This window comes from Porites lutea, chromosome 13 (assembly GCF_958299795.1).
Source record: "Porites lutea chromosome 13, jaPorLute2.1, whole genome shotgun sequence".
In the NCBI taxonomy this organism is placed as follows: Eukaryota; Metazoa; Cnidaria; class Anthozoa; order Scleractinia; family Poritidae; genus Porites; species Porites lutea.
In genome coordinates this window covers 18,532,575-18,551,307 of record NC_133213.1, presented here as the reverse complement: position 1 = coordinate 18,551,307, position 18,733 = coordinate 18,532,575, and the positions used below count along the sequence as shown (strand labels likewise).

General features: G+C 44.5%; 1 protein-coding gene across 3 annotated transcripts in view; it reads right to left on the bottom strand.

The window, feature by feature from the left end:
• Positions 1 to 1,147: 1,147 nt before the first annotated feature.
• The window catches only part of LOC140922729 (filamin-A-like), a 30,151-nt gene continuing 12,565 nt past the window's right edge, over positions 1,148 to 18,733 (bottom strand). For all 3 annotated transcript variants that reach the window (XM_073372745.1, XM_073372746.1, XM_073372747.1), the window contains exons 8-22: positions 17,322 to 17,593; positions 15,900 to 16,344; positions 15,335 to 15,547; positions 14,616 to 14,867; positions 13,935 to 14,107; positions 13,252 to 13,536; positions 12,433 to 12,664; positions 11,546 to 11,731; positions 10,554 to 10,829; positions 9,114 to 9,644; positions 7,919 to 8,086; positions 5,943 to 7,123; positions 4,567 to 5,428; positions 3,960 to 4,237; positions 1,148 to 3,160 (exon numbers count right to left, since the gene is read on the bottom strand). In XM_073372745.1, coding sequence (XP_073228846.1) covers positions 1,676 to 3,160; positions 3,960 to 4,237; positions 4,567 to 5,428; positions 5,943 to 7,123; positions 7,919 to 8,086; positions 9,114 to 9,644; positions 10,554 to 10,829; positions 11,546 to 11,731; positions 12,433 to 12,664; positions 13,252 to 13,536; positions 13,935 to 14,107; positions 14,616 to 14,867; positions 15,335 to 15,547; positions 15,900 to 16,344; positions 17,322 to 17,593 — 6,839 coding nt within the window. In that variant the 3' untranslated portion in view covers positions 1,148 to 1,675. The remainder of the gene's footprint in view (positions 3,161 to 3,959; positions 4,238 to 4,566; positions 5,429 to 5,942; positions 7,124 to 7,918; positions 8,087 to 9,113; positions 9,645 to 10,553; positions 10,830 to 11,545; positions 11,732 to 12,432; positions 12,665 to 13,251; positions 13,537 to 13,934; positions 14,108 to 14,615; positions 14,868 to 15,334; positions 15,548 to 15,899; positions 16,345 to 17,321; positions 17,594 to 18,733) is intronic.

The following is an 18,733-nucleotide window of genomic DNA, read 5'->3' as shown; positions in this document are numbered from 1 at the left end:
AATCAAGATATTGCAGGGCACGATAAATGAAATTGTCCTGATCTGCAAGCTTCTGCTGGTAAATCCGCAACCGTAGCAGCAGGAAAAGGTCAATTTCGGCAGCTCGAAGGTTAAAAATATCTGAAGCATGGCTCCATTCCGTAACAATGAATAAAGAAAGGTTCTAAACAGCTGTGTCGTCAGCATAACCATGGGCTGAAGGAAGATGCTGAGAAATAATGTAACCAGGCAGGAAGGGGGGGAGGGGGGGGGGGGTCTCAATATAGCCTTAGCCTGCCTAGCAAACGCTTGGAAGCAACTTGCGAGAACGGGGCGCCCCACAGAGACACTAGGGAGAATACTTTTCATAGTAATTGGTGTCACCCTCTTAAGATAAAGGTTATACTAGATTCTAAAACCCACGATTCCGGATTCCAAGAGCAAAAATTTCCCGCATTCCCCTACTGCGGCGGAGATTTTCGTGGGCCTCTTGGGCAGGCGTTCCCTCTCAGTACCCTCGCGTGTCTACGCGCGCGCCGCGTTTATTTACGGCATCGTTTCATTAAAAATGCTCTTCGGACTTCCAGTGAGCTGTTTACATAACAAAATTTTCAGAGAAACTACACCAATGCTAAAAAGATATCAACAAATTAAGAAAATCTATCCTATAGTTATTTCCAAGCACCTGTTACGCAAGCATAACCGATTTCATGTAACAGTGGCCATTTTAAACCCTTCATTTGTGGGAGTGACCAAAAATTTTTGTCAATAAATGATCAGATTAGCAAACGCTACCGTGGACTAGTCTCTTTGTCTCGTGTATTAACAAATATTTTTCTTATAAGATTAAGTTGTTGTTTTGCTAAAGTCGACGAAAACTGTGTGATGGCCTGTGAAATCTTCAAAAGATAATCCCGCCAAATTTAATATTACATGACGTCATTCTAACCGACCAATAAGATGTCATCCTTAAAATAACTACGAAGGACGACAGAACCAAAAAGAGATTTCAGATAATCTTCATAGGAGGAGGGTCATGTATGAGGGATTCATTTTCTCCCCTCATTCTCTCTTAGTAAAGTATGGCTGACGGTATGGAGAAAATGGATGCTGATATAAGGCTTAAGGGCGGTAAGCAATGAAGGAAAACGGTTTACTGAGACAGAACTATTTCATTATACAATTTATTGCCAGCATTTAAAAAATATCCCTAAACTGTCAAACAGATTTCACATATACAGGCCTAAACGAACATACATGAACAATACATTACAACCATGCAAAACATATTACGGAGCACATGCCTTTTCTAAAAAGTTCATTCATTGTTCCATAGCAACCACACATAACTGAATGCTATGCTGTGGACATATATTTTTATCACACACACACACACACTTATTACGGCTGATTATGAAATGGCATAGCTACAATTTAATGATACAGAAAGGATCGACTTTTCAAAAGCTATCGTTTTTTAAAACCGCCTACAGTCGACAAATACAAAAAGCATCCCTTCATATTTGTATTTTTTTTAAATTGTAGTAATTGAAATAGAAAACTAGTAATTGAATATAGCTGTCGAGTGAAATATTTAAGTGCAAACCGCAGGTTAAGCTGTATTGAAAATAGCTATCTTCTTGGAAATTTTCAAAAGTTCTTAAATACAAGACTAGAGGTTCGCGAACGCGCGCTTTCAAACGGTCACGTGGAAAGGACTGCCTGGGATGTGTTTGTCAGCCCATAATACTTTAAGAATGTAGACACCAGGCTCTTCCAGCGCGTAGTTGACAGCGTAGACGTTACTTCCAGTGTGCTTGACGTTAATTTCTTTGGCGGGAATCGCTGGACCCTCGACGCCGACCATCAGTGAGCCGCGCCCGGCGTTGCTGGCGTTTACAGTGAAGGAGTTGGGTTGTCCCAATACCGCGCTATGCAGACCTGTTCCTCGTGAAGTACACTTCGATGCATCTCCGTCGCTTCTGTATTTGCCATCCGAGGGGTGAATCGTGACGTTGTAAGGGCTTCCGGGGATATCCTGACCTGCGAATTTTATTCTAATGGTGTATTCGCCTGCTACCACCGGGTTGTACGTGACTTGGTAAGTGCCGTCGGCATTTTCACTGCAATTCATCTTAACCTTCGCCGGGCCATCCACCGACAGGGCAAGCGCTCCAGATCCGGCCTCAAGGGCGTTAACTGTGAACTCCGCGGGTTCTCCCACTTTTCCGCTACTAAGACCTGAACCATAAGCTTTCACCTTCTCTGGGTGACCCTCTGCCCCGCCTACACGGATCTTGAAGGGACTGCCGGGGATGTGGGAGCCGTCAAAACGGACGTTGACGAGATGATCACCGAATTCCCTAGGGGTGAAGCGTATGGCAAAGTTCCCACCACCGAGTTTGGATACCTGCGCTTCTTTTTCATCTCCTGAGGGCGAGATCACAGAAGCTGTGACGTCACCAACAGACGCATTGGTCTGAACTGAGAAGGAAGCAGGTTGGTTCACCTTTAGTCCGCTCTCTGCCAGGTCGGAGACATTGAGATCCCGGAAGCGGTCTTCCACTTCCGGCGAAACGTTCACCTTGAATGGACTTCCAGGGATATCCTCGTCAGCAAAGCGGATATGGACGGTGTATTCCCCATTGGTGGTAGGTAAGTACGAAATGTTACAAGAACCGTCTCCATTGTCGGTGCACTTAATCTCTGACTTGGCCGGTCCCTCGATTGCGATTGCAAGTCCTCCTGGTCCAGCGTCACGTGTCCAGACAGTGAACTCTCCCGTATGGTTGACCACGCCTCTTTCAAGCCCAGGTCCCGCAGCCAAGCACTTCGCTGCACCACCCCACACGGGAGCTTCAACGAAAACTTTGAAGGGGCTTCCGGGGATGTCCTTCTTTCTTCCGCTCTTGAATCGAACATAGATCGTGTGTTCTCCACTCTCCTTCGGAACGAACCGGATGGTGTAGGTTTTGGGTCCTGATTCGATAATGTCAGATTCGAGCTCTGTACCATCAGGGCTTATCACCATGGTTTCAAGGTCGTCCATGTTGTAGCCTTTGAGATCAAACACGAAATCGTGAGGCTGAGCAGGAGTGGAACCGAAAGTCACAAGGTCCTCAAACACTTGTGAGACTCGCTGAGTTGGTTCAGAGAACTGATCTGGAGCTGAAGAGGCCACCTGGTGAACAAGAAGAAAACATTTTAGTAAACAAAATCAAATTACCAAATTTCACTTTGTGAAATTCTGAAAACAAATAGTGCCATGTGAAAGTACTGCTCAGTAGCTTTCATTTGAATCATTTCTTCCACAGAGACAAAAGCTAGAACCAGCTTATGAGACTCCATCTTTGATCCTGGAAGGGTTAAAGTCGTATCATCCTTAAAATAGTAACATGTACCACACGAAAAGATCCCAAAACCAATAAATGCATTTGGACGTTTTTGTAACAACCAAGCTTATGTTATCAAGGCAAACCTTGCTTGTTAACCCTTTAAGCCACAATATCCACAAACAAATTCTCCAAACTGATCTCTATACATTTCCTTACAGAATTAGTTGGGAGAAACTGATAAAAGATCAGAGATTTTTCTCTTTGTGATCATTTGATTAATTCTCATAGATGTTGCACTTGACAATGTATGGATATTGTTAGGAGAAAATTGACGTTGGTCACTATTGGGACTTAAAGGGTTAATGTGCTCCTCACCGTTGCACTGAAGAATCTTAAAAGTTGCGGTAACATAGATCATTCCTTAGTATTCATCCTCACCGTCACCACCATTTTTCATCTCCATATCATTTAAATAAACCCTTCATCGATGTATGTATTGATCATTTGATCAGGTGGTGTCAAAAGAGGTGCTTGATATTCACCACATCCGAATACAACATTTACACTGAGGCGAGCATCAGTTGGAATATGTAGCTATAGCAACAGGTCGCTACATTTAAGGCACGGCTATTCCTTTCTCCTTACCAGGTCCTCCTCGATAGGTTGTATCGTATCTCCTGAAGGCCTCACATTAGAGGTGAAGGGACTTCCGGGCACATCCTCATCAGCGAATTTGACATTGATAGTGTACTTCCCAGGCTCAACCGGAAGATACTCCACTGTGCATGTGCCATCCTCGTTGTCTGTGCACGTGATCTGGGCTTTAGAGGGTCCCTCAATTGATAGACCCAGTCCTCCATAGCCAGCGTCGCGGGTGTTGATGGTAAATGTACTGGGCTTCCCGGCTACTCCATCATGTAGACCTGAATAAAACGAAACCAATCCAGACTGTTAATGTTAAGGAATATATCAAACTCCTACACTGTCGCGAAAAACGCTCTCAGGTTTTAAGTGATCAAATTATCTTCCTCGTAAAATATCATGGTTTAATCAAACAGGAAGGTTACGAGAAAAGAAGAGTTATGAACAGTTTCCCTTAAAGCCACTGAGCGGAAGTGTCCTGTGGTACTCTTGTAATACTTTTTTGTGCGTGTGATTGCTTTGCGAAGTTATTCTATTACTTAAGCAAAAATTATGCAAATTCACATATATTACAGCATGTAAATAATTATATGAACTAAACTGCATTTACCTGGGCCGGTGCACACCACCTTGCTTGGATCAGCAGGTCCAGGACCGCTGACCATAACAGAGAACGGACTGCCATTCACGTGGCTTCCGGACTTCTTAACTGTCACAAAGTGCTCTCCAGTCTCCTGCGGGGTAAACGACACACTCAAAGTGTTGTCAGAGTTGAGCGCGAGAGGGAGCGGTTCCTCAGGCTTCCCAGAAGGCCGCTGCAGACTTGCAGTCAAGAGACCGTTGTTATAATCATCCGGGAGTTTGAGTCCAGGAATTTCGAGTCCAACACCGCACGGTCTGCCAATGGCGTTGCCACTTTCGGGGGCGACCACCATGACAGAGAAGGGGCTGCCTTTCACGTGATCTCGGTTTTTCTTAATACTGATCAAATGCTCTCCAGGCTCTCGCGGTACGAACGACACAAACGGCTTGTTATCTGACGTAACTCTAAGCTTTAGATCTTCTTCTTGGCGGCTTGATGGTCTCTTTAGCTTGGCTGTTAACCTGTTCAATTCTTCGGGGAGTCGAAGGTTAGGGATATCTAGAAGACAGTCGCATGGTGTTCCAACAGCATTGACAGCTTCTGCGGCTTCGACCATAATAGAGAAGGGACTTCCAGGTACATCACGCCACTTCCTATCTGGGGACTTCTTTCTAACGCTAATCTGGTGTTCACCAGGTTCTTCAGGTACAAATGACACGCCCAAGGAATTATCGCGCGTGATTTCAAGCACAAGCGGTTCTTCTTTTTCGCTATTTGGTCTTTTTAGGAAGCCTCTGAGCAAATCTTTGTCGAGATCGTCGGGCAGCGTGACGCCCTGTATATCTAGATTGACATCGCACGTTCGACCCATTGGATGAACTTCTTCAACCTGCGCACAACAGCAAAAGAGTATTTTAACCGACAGTGAACAGACGGGCTTACTCAATAGCTTCATTAGGGAGTTCAAAACAGCTTTGGAAAAGGTAAGTCTAACGTAGGCTCCTTCTATCTTTCTCTCAATAACGGAACTTGAATACGCCGCGGCACTGTCTTATTTCTCGCGAAAATAATGTTCTTACAGTAATCATGATCACGCTTAGATGGTAGAGACCCTGCTACAAGGGAACTCCACCATACGGCTACCTTGTTCTTACAAAAAACTTTGATTTGCCCTGAAAATGCCTGTGAAGCCTCACACTGTTCACCTCTTAACGGCCATTTTCTTAACAGTAGCACTACCAAAATAATAAACAGGGGAAGAACAAGGCCATGAAATATGACCATGCCATACCCAGCTTATTGTTCGATTTTTATGGTCTGTTTGTAGCCGTATTAACGGGGTTCAACTGTAAGTAAGAGCAACCTACTATAATACTAAAAAAAAAAAAAAAAAATCGTTCTACCTTTTCTTCCTTCGCTCCAACTATCACACTGAATGGACTGCCCTCTACTTCTTTGTTGTCCTTTCTAAGATGAATCAAATGTTCTCCTTCTTCACGTGGGGTAAATGCCACGCCCAATGTATTATCTCCATTCAATACAAGTTTAAGTTCTTCTTCTTTGGGGCTGGAAGGCCTCTTCAGCGTCGCAGACAACCTGGGGTAGTCTTCGGGGAGATTAACATCGGAGCTTTCCAAACCCATTCCGTAGGGTTTCCCAACCTTGGAGAGTCCCTCGGGTGCAGTCACCTTGATGACAAATGGACTTCCGTCGACTTGGCGTCCATACTTTCTGATGTAGATGTAGTGTAGTCCTGTTTCACGCGGTACAAATGAACAACTGAGAGTGTTATCAGAGTTGAGCTTCAGGTCTATGGGTTCTTCTGTGTCGCTAGATGGTCTCTTGAGCGTGCCTTTCACCCGTTCCTTTAAGATGTCATCTGGGAGAACCACATCATCCAAGCTAAAGCAGTAGTCAATTGGGCAACCAACTCCCTCTGTGGGTTCTTCCGATTCTACCAAAATTGAGAATGGACTTCCTGGTATAGGAGAACCGTCTTTCCTCTTCTTGACAGACAGAAAGTGTTCGCCAACTTCGCGCGGCACAAACGAAACACTGATCGTTCCCGGTTTGGGACCAGGCTTCAGCGTCAGCGACTCGTCCACTTTACCACTGGGCCGTTTCAGCGTACCCACAAGATCTAACACATCGACGTCTTCAGGGATCTTAAAATCCAATTCACAAGTGTGGCCAACGGGGTAGATATCTCCCACCCGCTGGGCTTGAACCATGACAGAGAACGGACTGTTTTGAACCTCCTGACCGTGTTTGTAGACATGGATCAAGTGTTCACCCGGTTCATAAGGAATGAATGTCACCGCCAGGGTACCGTCAGGGTTCACTCGAAGTGGCTCCAATGGTTCTTTTCGTCCGTCTGGTCTCTCTAGCTCCGCTGCTAGGACGCCGTTTGTGACGTCCTCAGGACGGAAGGATTCTGGGATATTCAATTCCACGTCACAGGGTTTGCCAACCGTGGGGCGCGGAGAAACGGCATCTAGATCATCATAGTTGGAGTAGATGTGTGCGGTAAATGGACTGCCAGGGATATCTTTATCCGCAAATTTACAACTGATGTTGTAATCACCTGTAGATAAGAACACAGCTATTAGAACAAAGCCAACAGGAGCAGTTACAGTCATGCAAGCCCCGTTAATACTGACACGGGGGGGGGGGGGGGGGGGCAAAGAAAGTGTCCGTAGAAACGAAGTGTTCGAATTAAGCGGGTTGAATTTAGAGAAAATTAATGTAAAGAAGGGCTTTTCCCTAAACGGAAAAAGCAGGGTCCAGAGTGTCTTCCTAGTAAAAAGCGAAAGCACAAAGAAATAAAAGACGTCATTTGAAATAACATACAAGACTCGCTAAAAAAGTTGAAAAGAGAAAGTAAGGAGGAGCGAAACGAAACAGTGGGTCCTCAACAAGGTGAATCAAATCTTTGGTACTGTTGGGCTTTATGGCTAACCCAACTGTTTACCAAAAATGGATTTAAGTTGCTTTTTCAGTTAAATATTTGCTTGAATACGTTGTTTTCCTGAGAACTTGAACGGCAACTGTATCTAAGCTCGAAAGCGATTCTCTCTCTTCAAGGGCCGCTTAATTTCCCAACTTTTAAAAGATGAAAGAGTTCGAATAATCGGCAAAACTCTTGCAAGGACCCGAACTCAGTTTTTCAGTGACGTTGTCACCAGAGTCGCCGTTGTCGGATCATAAGGTCCCTATCGTCTGCTTGTTGCGCATTACGCGAAGAGCTACGCTAAAATATGATCCGGGCAAAGCAAAAGTTGCATTTTCTCCATGTTTACCCTCGTTACCCCCTCTTTACATTCTGGCGACGGTTGCAGGACCTAATGGTATTTATGAAGGAGATAGCTGTGAATAGTACCTGGCTCTTCCGGGACATACTGCACAGAGCAGGTGCCATCTCCGTTGTCTTGGCACTTGATCTCGGCCTTGCTGGGTCCGTGAACAGCCAAGGCGAGGCCACCTGGTCCAGCATCTTTGGTTACTATGGTGAACTCAGCGGGTTCTCCAGCTAGGCCACGTTCCAATCCTGAAAGTTCACATATTTAACTTCAACCCAAGACTAAAAACACGGGACAAACGTTCAGTTCATACGCTTATCAGTTTTAGGAGTTGGTTGTTTACCATTTAGATGGGAAAATCGGTAGGTTCACGGATTGGGTAAATTCACTATTTTCACATAGGCCATAATGAACCTTGTTTACACCCCCCCCCCTCCCCCCCCCCCCGAAAAAAAAAATTGCGGAACCATTCTATTCGATTTCTCTTGGGACGACTGTAATACCAAGGAGAAATAGAAAACAGCGTCTTTACGCGTTTATCGCAATAATTAACACCTTCAGAAGCCTATTTAAGGCTTCTGACACTTTAAATGTTTTCCAAGTTTGGATAAAGATGGCTCACAGTCATCGAAACTGTTAGCATCATTAAGACGTTAAGACTGGCTATGTTTTGAGAACATTTAAATCGATAATAGAAAACAGCGTTATGCAATTTTTTTTTTTGGGGGGGGGGGAGGGGGTAAACAAGGTGCATTATGGTCCATGTGAAAACGAAGAATGGTAAGCAAAATTCAGGCCCTTGTACAAATAAGTTCCATTGACAGAAAAACAACCGCGAAGGCCTAAACCTGGTACCAAAGATCCTTGAAGAATTGGAATACGAATTTCCGTTTTTTGAAACATTCCGTCCGGAAAAACAGGAGCACCTTTCCAGATGTTCCGTTGCTCCCAGAAATTCTCCGCTGAAACGACCCCCAAAAAAGTCGTGTTCCATTTACTTACCAACCAGATTTTCCAGAAAACGTTTGTACAAGGTAAACAGCCGATGTTTTTACGTCGGTTTATTTTGAGGGATCGCTGATAAAACCTGAAGTGACAGATTGATGACGGAAACTACCCTATAACCATAAAGGAGGGGTTAAGATTATAATAATTCCCTCGGCTCTTGGTACTTAAACAAATTTATTTCCCTTTTCTATTTGGGAAGGGTGTGTATGTGTGTGGAAAGATTAAGGGGGGGGGGAGGGTTAGGGGGAAGGACGAGGGACTTTATACCTTTTCCATAAGCCTTCACTTTATCTGCGCCTCCTTCCACAGCGTCAAACTTGTATGGACTTCCCGGCAGCGGTACACCATCGTAATCCAAACTTAGCTCGTGGGGTCCAGGTTCTTTGGGGACACACGCCACGTCATAGGTTCCATCGTTATTGTCCTTAATGCGGACAGGTTCCTTATCCCCAGAGGGCGTGAGAAGGGAGCCGTTTAAGAGCCCTTCAGGAATTTCACCAGGTGCAGATTCAGCTGGGCGGGCGTCGACTGCATACACCAGTTCCTCATCCACCAGAGGTTCTTTGTCAACCTTGGGCTCGCACTTGATCTTGTCCACAGCAACAGGTTTGACGGGTTTTTCAGCCTTGATATTAAAAGGGCTTCCGGGCACTGGCTCTCCACCGAAAAGAACGTCGATATTATGGCGTCCGACTTCCTCAGGGGTGAAGACACAATCATAGGTGCCATCACCATTGTCGAGTACTTCACAGGGGACTTCTTTTCTGTCGGGGCCTTTGATGGTACATTTGGGAACACCTACATGAAGTTCACGGAGGTAAGGGAAATCTCTATTATTGACTACTCCAGAAAATACCATAATATACCATGATGTTCTTTCTTTGTCACCCAAAAATTTTGCATAAGCATTGTTTTCAGCTTCTCTTGGGGCCATTTTAACTCCCAAGAGAAATTGAAGACAATGCTTATGCAAAATTTTGGGGTGACAAGCAAAGAGCACTATGGTATGTTATGGTATTTTCTGGAGTGGTCAATTTTAACGGGCTTAAAAGACACCGAGTTTCTGTGACTGGACTTGAGCACAATATTCTTTGCATGGCGTTAACTGAATTATTTCCATGGATTATGAGCAACCCCCTCCAATATCAACCTCGTCCAATATCAGCGGCACGATTAGCTCAGTCGGTAGAGCGCTTGACTGCAGAGCGAGAGGCCGCGGATTCGATTCCCGGGACCGGACCAACCCTCAGGGTCTTAAAATGACTGAGAAATGAAGGTATTGCCTTTGCCATGCAAATGGCTTGACCTTCGCGTGGCTCGGATGACCGCGTAAAATGGCGGTCCCGTCTCCAGTAGGAGACGTAAAAAAAGTGTCCCCAGATAGTACTTTCGTGCTAAATACATTTACACTCAAATAAAGTGATTTTTTTGCTGTGACTGATTTGGCGTTTACTTTATCGTTGGGCGAGCTTTTGGAGTGAAATGGGTTTTTATTTTCCCATCTCAAAACCTTAACTCAGTCTACCGACGTGTAGATGAACGCACATTAAATGAAAGGACAAAGGACAAAATCGCGTTAAAACGTAACATGATTTGAACAAGGCATCAAACTAATTAAGCTATGAGAGGTCTATTACCCATCGTGAAACGAAAACTAAACTATTTACACTGGCCTAATTAACATCCAAACGTCGATGAACAACCAACCTTTTCCAGCTTTGCTTGTATCTATAGTGAAGTCATTCTCTTTGTCTACGAAGAACTTATCCTTCGGGCCCAGTCCATCCACCTCTACTTTCGACGCGTCTCCACTCGGTTTGACCTGGACTCTAAACGGGCTCCTAGGTACTCTCTTGTTGCCGTACTTGACGTCAATACTGTGGCGGCCTGATCGCTCAGGAGTGTACTCCACGATATAGCAACCTTCTCCATTCTCCTTGATTTCCACAGGTATGTCAGGACCGCTGGGCGGAGATACCGTTGCTGAATAAATTTTAATGAAAGAAAGTTGTAAATCCCTAGAGCAGGTAAATCAAAATACAAGAACAATTCCAAATCTTGGGGGAAAATTTAATGGTTATGCGAATCCATTTGAGTGGTCTCGTAATGGGTTTTGCCAACAGGTTCAAAATTTGCACCCATGATATAACTAACTACGAATGACTTTGCACGCAAAGGCCTGGCGTCACAATTCATCTTTTCTTTATCCTTTTTTTCCATCCTTTATTTTTCTTTGCTGTTTATTGGCATCTTCCTTATACGGTAGAACCTCTAAATAACATACTTCATATGTCTACCGTATTTATTCGATTAGACGCCGCCCTCGATCAAACGCCGTAGATGGAAGCAAAATTACAATAAACCGTTAACGCTGCCCTCGAATTAACGCCGCACCTAATCAGAAGAATGCTGTGTTTACTCGAGGATGATAAGAAAAGCCTCGGTGCAACTTGGTAATTTACACCATCCAGACATTTACGATTCTACCTCAGCAAAATAGCAGAGACATTGGAACCTTTAAATTACATAATATTTGCAAACGATTTACAATAACTGTTGTCAGTGATTTAAAGAAAACTGATTTCGAAATAAACGCCGCCCTTGAATAAACGCCGCATTGGAAACACGTAAAATTCGATATAACGAACTATTTTCCTTCTTTACCCACTTTTCGTACGGCTATCACAAAGTCTCCATACCTGTGAGAGGAGCTGTACCAGCTTCGGTGCAGTCACATAATAATTGCGCAGGCTCGTCCGTGACAGGCGACTCTTCAAAACCTGATACCTTGACTTTGCTGGCGTCAAACGGAGGTCCAGCACGCACACGGAATGGACTGTTAGGGACATGCTTGTCGTTGTATTTCACGTTTACATTGTAACGACCTGACAAAAAGAAAACAGGAACTCAATTCACCATCATCATCATCATCATCATCATCATCATCATCATCACCATCATCATTATAACTACCAACACCACCACCACCACCACTACCACCATCCACATCGTCATCATCATCATCATCATCATCATCATCATCATCATCATCACTGACACCATTGCCAACATCATTGGTTTCCTTCCTAATAAAATTCTTTAAGCGACCTCGCTCCCGCGCAACAACGGAATTCTCATCAGCCAGGAGCTCTATTCTGTCCCTGTTCTTATCCCACTGCACTTCTCTGTCCCTGTGGGCCTCCATCGCTAAACAAAAGTTTTTATATTCCAGCACTCTATTTTCAACTTCAGTTTGGGGCTAGCTAATAACTACATCCATGAACATGCTTTCCTTTAACACGGGCCCAGAAATTTTAACCAACAGGCTGTAATGACGTCGGAATGACGCGTTGGACCCGGAAATCATCGTGCAAACGCCCTACATGCGGCTTAAAATCTAGTTTTTTGCCAAGGTTGTTTGGCATCTTTAAGACTTCAAGAATCATTCATTCGGCTGACGTTTTCTAACATTCTTGCCATTTGATAAGATATAACATGATCCCATGTCAAGCACACCATAGCACGAATATTCCATTCTTACACATTAAAATGACATCATGGTGGTTTTTCACTCCCTGTATCTCACCTTCCTCCTCAGGTGTATAAGCCACCGTATAGACTCCATCGCCTTTCTCGCACACAGGTTCAGGTTCAAGGACCTTTCTGTCAGGTGTTTCCACAGTAACCTCCAGATCCGCATCACCCGCCTCTGATGTATCTACAGTGAATTCCTGAGGAGCCTTGGAAAACAGCGGGTTAACTCTGTCCACACCGGGACCATAACACTTCACTTTGCTCACGTCAATGGGGCGAGTTACCTGCGAGGAAAAGAAAGAAAAATTATACCAAGATAATACAGTCCAATCACCGTCCACCCAAATGCGGAGATTTGGTTTTCGTTAGCTGGTCGGCGTTGCTTTCTCTGGCACCCGATCTCCGCCCTTTCTCTTCCCTTTGCAAGCCTGGGACACAGCCTTATCGCCTACAGGCTGTGGTAGCTTATAAACTGCATTGTTTAATATGACGTTTTGGTTAGGTGGTCGCTCATGACGCTCCACCAGACGTCATGTATTTAAAACGATGATATTCGAGGAAGGGTCGATTCGAATTCCCGATTGCAGGGTAAAAATCGGTGAACCTCAAACACGGCGCAACACTGCCACAGTCTGAACATCAAGTCCCATGAGTTTAGCAAACCTTGAAGTGACAGCAAAATGTACTCCCTTAAAAACAAAAGAAGGCGTGGCACAGCTTGCAAGTGCTAAACATCAATCGTTTGGAACTGTTTCTACATTTTGTGTTCTACATTCACATACTACGACACTGCAAACCGACGTTTATAGCACTGGACAATTACTGTTCACAATAGGATGAATTCGAAATACGGCAGTTTCCGCTCACAAACCTTGGCATTGAAAGGACTCCCAGGAATATGCTCATCGGCAAACTTGATATGGATCTCATAATCCCCAGGCTCAACAGGGGTGTACTTCACAGAACATGTTCCATCACCATGGTCCTTGCACGTCAGTTTAGCCTCAGAAGGTCCCTCAATGGCCAAGCTCAGGCCTCCAGCCCCAGCACCTTTTGTCTCTACGGTGAATTCTGCCGGGCGGTCCACGAGGGCCTTTTCCAGGCCGGGCCCATAAGCCTTGCATTTTGAGGGGTCGGTGGGTGGAAGGACATCAACCTGAGTGACAGATAAGAAGTAAAGTGGTTAATTTTATGCAGTATATTGCTATTTCGATCTAATTTCTCCCGGTATCAACACAATGACGACACAGTCTGCGACTGGTTCGCCTCGTCGATACGAAAATGGCAAACAAAATATCTTTGCTGCTACCACAACTGAAGCTACAAAAAAGCTGACTTAAATCTTATACTGTGACAAAAGAATTCATAGACATAGGGTGTACGCGTGGCGAATAGCAATTAATCTCTTTGCGCAACATTTTCTAGCACTGAGAACCTTAAAGTCAAGGACACATTCTTACAGAGCACTGACTTTGTGTCACATTGCGCAAAGCTGTTTACCGTTGCGTGACGATACGTAATCTAAAAAGAACATGATGTGAACTGTACTCTCACCTTGAAAGGACTACCAGGGATGTGATCCCCTCCAAACTTGACGCTCAAGGTGTGAATTCCCTCCTCGAATGGTGTATAGGATACGGAGTAAGTACCATCTTCATTGTCTGTTACTAATGTGTCCGTGTGAGCACCTGAAGGATTGTCAACTGCCGCCATTAGCTGTCCCTCTCCTGATGAAAAAGTTTGTTGACAAAGAATCAGCCTCGCGTAACGTGCTTCCACGCAGCTGGCAATTTTCGCTGGCACGCGTTCGTGTCACGTAACATTTCGGTTTAACTAATAATGAACATCTTGGTAACTCAAAACCAGTTAATTGAACCTGACGAAACGATTCATCCTTACCTTGCGAGTAGAGGTTTCTTTCTGGCAAGGCTTTTAGCAGGTGCGGAGTCGCTCGCGGCGCTGTCATTCGCTTAGTTGGCTTATTTACGCCCTCTAAGCAAATAACAGCGACGCAAACTACTCCGCACATTCTAAAAGCCATACCGAAAAGAAAGCTCTGCCCGCAGGGTTATTTGTCAGTGGTTCTAAAAATGAATCGGCATCAAAACGAAATAGCAGTGACCATGGACACCACTTTTTTGCCTCGGAAATTTCAGTCGAAGAACAATAACACTCGAGCTTGTTTTCTTGGACGCAATACGTGCCTATGTTTTTTTTCCTTTATTCAAAACTCACCAGCGGACTTGCAATCGACATCAAACTCGGCCAGCTGATCGATAATAGCTGTTTCTAGTCCATCGCCTTGTGCCTTGCATTTTCCCGCGTCACCCGGCTTGGCCACCTCCACAGGGAAGGGACTTCCAGGCACAGGGGACCCATCAAACTTGACGTCCACTCTGTATTCTCCTTCTTCAGGAGCCACGTACTCACATCTGAACGTATCCTTTCCTTCCTCGGTCACTTTTGCGTCCACAGGACGCCCACGTCCTTGATAAAGATAAACGAGACTGTCGTTTTAGCGGATCTTTAGCAATTCAATATCCTTTTATGATGCAGTAGACATTTGTCTTTTTTGATTGAAATTAATGAATCGTGAAATATTGATACTTAACCCTTAAACTCTTAAGATTTAATTAAAAATTCTCCTTTTTGGCTGTTACACATTACAATGTACATTAGTTCAGAAGATTTGGGTTTATATCACCCTCTTTCTAGTACATTTGTTTCTTCTCATCACTTTTTGCTGGCAATGTATTGGATATCATAAGAACAAATTAGATGCCGATTACCACTTGCTTTTCATCAAGAATTTTCAGGGATCCTCATAGCAAAGGTATATATTTAACGTCAAATTTAGTGCTTGTCTAGAGTTATATAGCTCTCACTCTTGTGTTGAAATACTCGGACTATAACAAAAGCTACTGAAGAGTATTTAGATTGCTATTAAAACAAACCTCTGGGCTCTATTTTGACATGCACATCTCCCTTGCCAGCTTCTGCGGCGTTGATAATAAACCATGTAGGTTTTCCTGGTTGTACTCCTGTTTTCTCAACTCCAGGCCCCGTTACTTTGACTTTGGAAGCATCAGACTTGGGCGAGATGGGCACCTTAAAAGGGCTTCCTGGAGCATGCTTACCGCCATACTTTACGTTGACCTTGTGGCCACCTGAAAATAATTTAAAAATAATTGGGTCTTTTATCTCTAGAAACATCTGGTCACTAACACTAACGACAAGTTTGATTCTGGCAGCCGTTCCTGGGCTTTAAGACCTCGCGTCTACCTTAACTTGGCACATGCAAGAATCTAGTGTAGGCGCAAATTTAGTTGCACGATTTCCAGTTTTACATTTTCCCGCGTTTTCTCCGCGCCGTGCACTAGTTTCCTGTTTCCCGCGCTTAGGTCTAGCTGAAAATCGTCCCTAAGGCGTGTTCATCTGCTAACATGAATTATTCTTGATTCAACGGCAGTCTACTATGAACATTTTGCTAGATAATCTTGAGACTGAAGGCCAGTTTACCTTTCTTTTTCGGATAGTAAGTCACGGCGTATATTCCATATTCCTCTTCTTCAACCTCACATTGTACCGGGCTGTTTAGTTCATCAACCACTTCCACCTTCAGTTCAGCATCTCCTGCCATGCGCGTGTCTATATCAATATCCGCTGGCTCACCGGCGCGTATTCCGGGCTCAATTCCAGGTCCTTCGACCTTCACCTTGGATACGTCGAACGGATACGAGATGCGCGCTTTGAAAGGGCTTCCTGGAATGTGTTCGTCAGCAAACAGGATGTTGATCATATAATCGCCGGGGTCCGGTGGGAGGTATTTCACGTCACATGATCCGTCGCCATTGTCTTTGCATTCAATTTGAGCCTCTGAAGGTCCTTCTATTGTCAGTCCCAGGCCTCCTTCACCTGCTCCTTTGGTTTCGATCTTGAATTCGTTATTCTGGTTGACAAATCCCTAAAAAACAACAGCAAAAGTTTGTTTCACTTTATAATTGCAACAAAGGTACGCCGGTTGCGACAATCAGTTCCTCACAAACATAACAACTTTCTTTTGAAAACACTTCATGTGACACCAGATTTCAGGTGTTTCATAGCCTGCGAGCAAGCTCTCCAAGGGTTTCCTGGGGTACGGGGGTGGGGAGGGGTAGCCTGCGAGCAAGCTCCCATGGGGTCCCGGGGGTAAGGTCGCAGGCTATCCGTCCCCACCCCCGTACCCCCTGGGAACCCCAGGAGAGCTTGCTCGCAGGCTATGAAAGACCTGAATTGTCGTATCACATTTTGCGAAGGCTTGCTCCAAGGTTAGGTCTTTCATGTGGAATATTTTAGGAAAAGACGGAACGTCTGAAACGGTAGTCCTGTTTTCACGGTCGGAATGTTTCCAAACAGCAATTCGTTTTTCAGTCTTTTGAATTCATCTTTGATGACAGTTTCAGGCTTTTCATAGTAAATTGCACTGATTTGTGTAAAATGGTAAAGACGCCGTTCACCGAACGAAATTTGCCACTTCTGAATATCAGGCAAATGCTCCGAAAATTCTAGATCTCAAATCGTCTTCCGAACAGATATTTTCCCGAAAATTGCCGTTGGGTACCCGTGAATATTGCGTACTATTTACCCATTTATCCAAACCGTGAACCGCCTAGTCTGCTTCACAGCCGTTCTTTGGGGAGGATCGTCGCTTGACGACACACAAAGAACGGCTATGGATGAGCAGACTATGAACCGACCGGTTTGCCCTGTATTAAATGGTTAACAACTCTTCTGAACCCGAAAGGAGAACTTTTCCCCTTTAATTTCCCTTAACGCTATCACATTTTTATTGCTAAGTGTCTTCACTCTTATAGAAACGATTTGCCGGATAATTTGGGCGAAACCACTGCCCACGAATGCAAAAAAACTCACTTCCGGTTCTCTAACTTTTACAGCTCTTACCTTCTCGAGCCCAGGCCCATATGCGCGGCATGCAGAACTGTTCGTCTGACAAACATTCACTTTGAATGGGCTTTTAGGGATGCTCTCAGTATTGAAAGTGATATTTACGGTGTATGCACCGACGGTCGTGGGGTAGTAAATCACGGTGTAGGTGCCATCTTTGTTGTCTTTGATGTCCACGGAGACTTGTTTTCCATTGTTGTCAATCACTCTTACATCAACATCACCATCGCCGGCTTCTTTAGTGAAGACTGTAAATTCTGCGGGTACACCTACAAAGACAACCACTCCAAGGTCAATATTCCGTAAACTTCTACGCTGCAGCGTACAGATTTCGACAACGTGTCACTTCTCCCGGGGGGGGGGGGGGGGGTACTTTAGGAATTTGTGGGTGGGGATGTGCCGCTGGTACCCTGGAACCCTTAACCTATACCAGAGCTAGTTCAGCTGAATTTTGCTACCCTATACTAGAGTAAACTCCCCAAATCCCCCCTATCCTAGAGTAGCTGTTTTCCAGAAACTACTGAGGTCACTAGCATAGTCTAGCCAAAACAAACTGAGTTGCGTAAATTTCAAATTGCCAATTTGATTTTCTTATATGTTTGAGTGGCAATTCCCCGTTTCCCTACTCCAGATAAAATCTTCAACCAACTGATCAGTTTCCTGAAAAATGATACCCTATTCTAGATCCAAACGCTCTGGTTTATATACCCTATCCTAGAGTAAACTGCTTGAAAACCATACCCTTCACAGCGGCACATACCTATCTAGCCCATATATGGCAGTGCCCCCCCCGGGTCACTTCTGTCTTTACCATAAATACTTTGGACCGTAGCCTGAAATTCATCCGATTGCTTCGAGTCGTTTTCTCCTCTCAACAACGACGTTACTGAGGGAGTAATAACGACTCGAAGTAATCGGATGAAATTCAGGCTATTTGGACCGTCCAATGACGAATAGTATGTTCGTATCGGCGAATTATTTCCGCTGAGTGATCGAATAAACGAAGATCAACGAATGTTTCCCGAAAAAAAAACTAGTAGTTCCCAGTCTTCACGCTTAAACTGTTGAAGATGAGAAACGTTTCAAAAGGCCAAAAAAGCAAGTTGTTTTCAAACGTTTATTCGACCACCGTGCATAAAATGAAAGAGGGGAATGTACAGCAAATGCGATTATCTGCAGAGAAGAGGAGGTTTAACGTCCGTGGTTAGGGCAATTTGTGGATTCTTCCAGTTTAAAGCCATATATTCCCACATAGTAAGTTGTCATAGATCTAGAAAACTGCCACTTTGCCTCATATTTTTCCATCCAGTGCTCAGCTGAGCAACTCACTTTGCATCTCCCAGTGGTAAAATTACTCCCAGGGATACTCCCCTCCCCGCCAACTCTCCGTTACGAAGAGGTTGGGTAAT